At 47.4% G+C, this 1,468-nt stretch overlaps 1 protein-coding gene across 1 annotated transcript in view; it reads right to left on the bottom strand.

Moving 5' to 3' along the window:
- LOC107035554 (innexin inx1) overlaps positions 1–1,161 on the bottom strand; it is a 10,794-nt gene extending 9,633 nt beyond the window's left edge. The window contains exon 1 of the mRNA XM_015253025.1: positions 243–1,161. Coding sequence (XP_015108511.1) covers positions 243–494 — 252 coding nt within the window. The 5' untranslated portion in view covers positions 495–1,161. The remainder of the gene's footprint in view (positions 1–242) is intronic.
- Between the last annotated feature and the right edge of the window lie 307 nt (positions 1,162–1,468).

The following is a 1,468-nucleotide window of genomic DNA, read 5'->3' on the forward strand; positions in this document are numbered from 1 at the left end:
AAAAAAAAATAGTGGAGGGTGGGGTAAAATGGACACTTCAGACTTTTTTAAAATGATTTATAACTCAGAAACAAATTTATCAATTGAGTTCAGTTTAGGCTCGTCACAAAGGGAAAGAGTTGTCCTTTGTATTGAAAAAAAAAAATTGAATTCTATCAACATTTCACCCCCTTATGAACATTTTTAAAAACGTCAAGTGTCCGTTTCACCCCCGCCACCCCTAATGAAAAATGCCAAATCACCTGTCGATTAAAAGCATCCGGCATAGTGAAAGTCGAAGTGATCCAGCAGTACGTATTGATGACATGAGTCACACGAGAGTTTTCAACAATGCAGGATATAGGATTACCCACATACTGAGTAGCAGTGATAACAACCGAGCACGTGAGTAGTAAAACGGTGGTAAACGTATTGTGCATACGAAATACCATAGAATCGGTCTTGATGTCCTGCCATTTGAGATACTGACTCAAGCCCCTGAGTAACTTATACATGTCTCAATGAAAATATCAAAAAAAATTATACGAAAAGCCTCTCCCACCCTTTTGCATATATCATCCGTCACGGTGTAACGACACCGGACACGAGAAACGTACGATGGAACCGGCTGTGCCAGCTGTCCACGCACTCCCCTCTATATTCTCTCAGAGTCCCCCTCCCCGCGGTGTATTAACTCGCCCCAGCGATAAACCGAGTGGCCAGTGACAATTTGACGGACAATCGCCTCCAGTTCAGCTCAAACTCGAGGGGTTATCGCATGGAATATTCATAAAAACTCAATTCTCGTGAATTCTCAGCTGTTATATCCTCGTTTTATCGGCGTTAGCACCTCAGGCGGTGTCAAAGACCCCCGGGATGCGCTGAAAAAGCGATACAACCTCGCACGTCTGATCCTTTCGCGGAATATTCACTTGTCACTTTTATTCACACGAGTGAATGCGCCTCGAATGTTCGAATTTGCGTCCCGCGCTGCGGCGTCGCAATATCACCCCTTGTGCTACCGATGTTCCAACCCTTCCGCACGATCGATAACCCTTACCCCCCTCACGCTTTTTTCATTCCCCCACCGTGGAAACCTCGCGAGCGATTTTTTTTTACTCAACAATGCCCGCAATATTCACTTATTCGGAATCCAGTTGGTCGTTTCTGTACATACGTACGAGTCTCTTCGTCGTCGACTGACGAGAAGTGCCAGTGGATTTGTCGGGGCGGGGGGAAACGAGCCACTGAGGGGGATACGGGGGGGAGAAACACGCGGGTATAGGAAAGAAGAGGGGGCCCTACATCGGTCTTTCTTCCCGGGATCTCGACGGGGGGAGACGTACCCCAACCCAATGGGTTTTTCCCCACTTACTGTCCCCCTCTTTTGCTCAAACGGGGATCGCCTCTCTCGCTCTCTCCGCTACTCGTGCTCCCTTTTTCTCTCTCTCTCTCTCTCTCTCTCTCTCTCTCTCTCTCTCTCTCTCTC

The sequence above is a fragment of the Diachasma alloeum genome, unplaced genomic scaffold, assembly GCF_001412515.2.
Source record: "Diachasma alloeum isolate Michigan unplaced genomic scaffold, Dall2.0 Dall_scaffold_00199, whole genome shotgun sequence".
NCBI lineage: Eukaryota > Metazoa > Arthropoda > Insecta > Hymenoptera > Braconidae > Diachasma > Diachasma alloeum.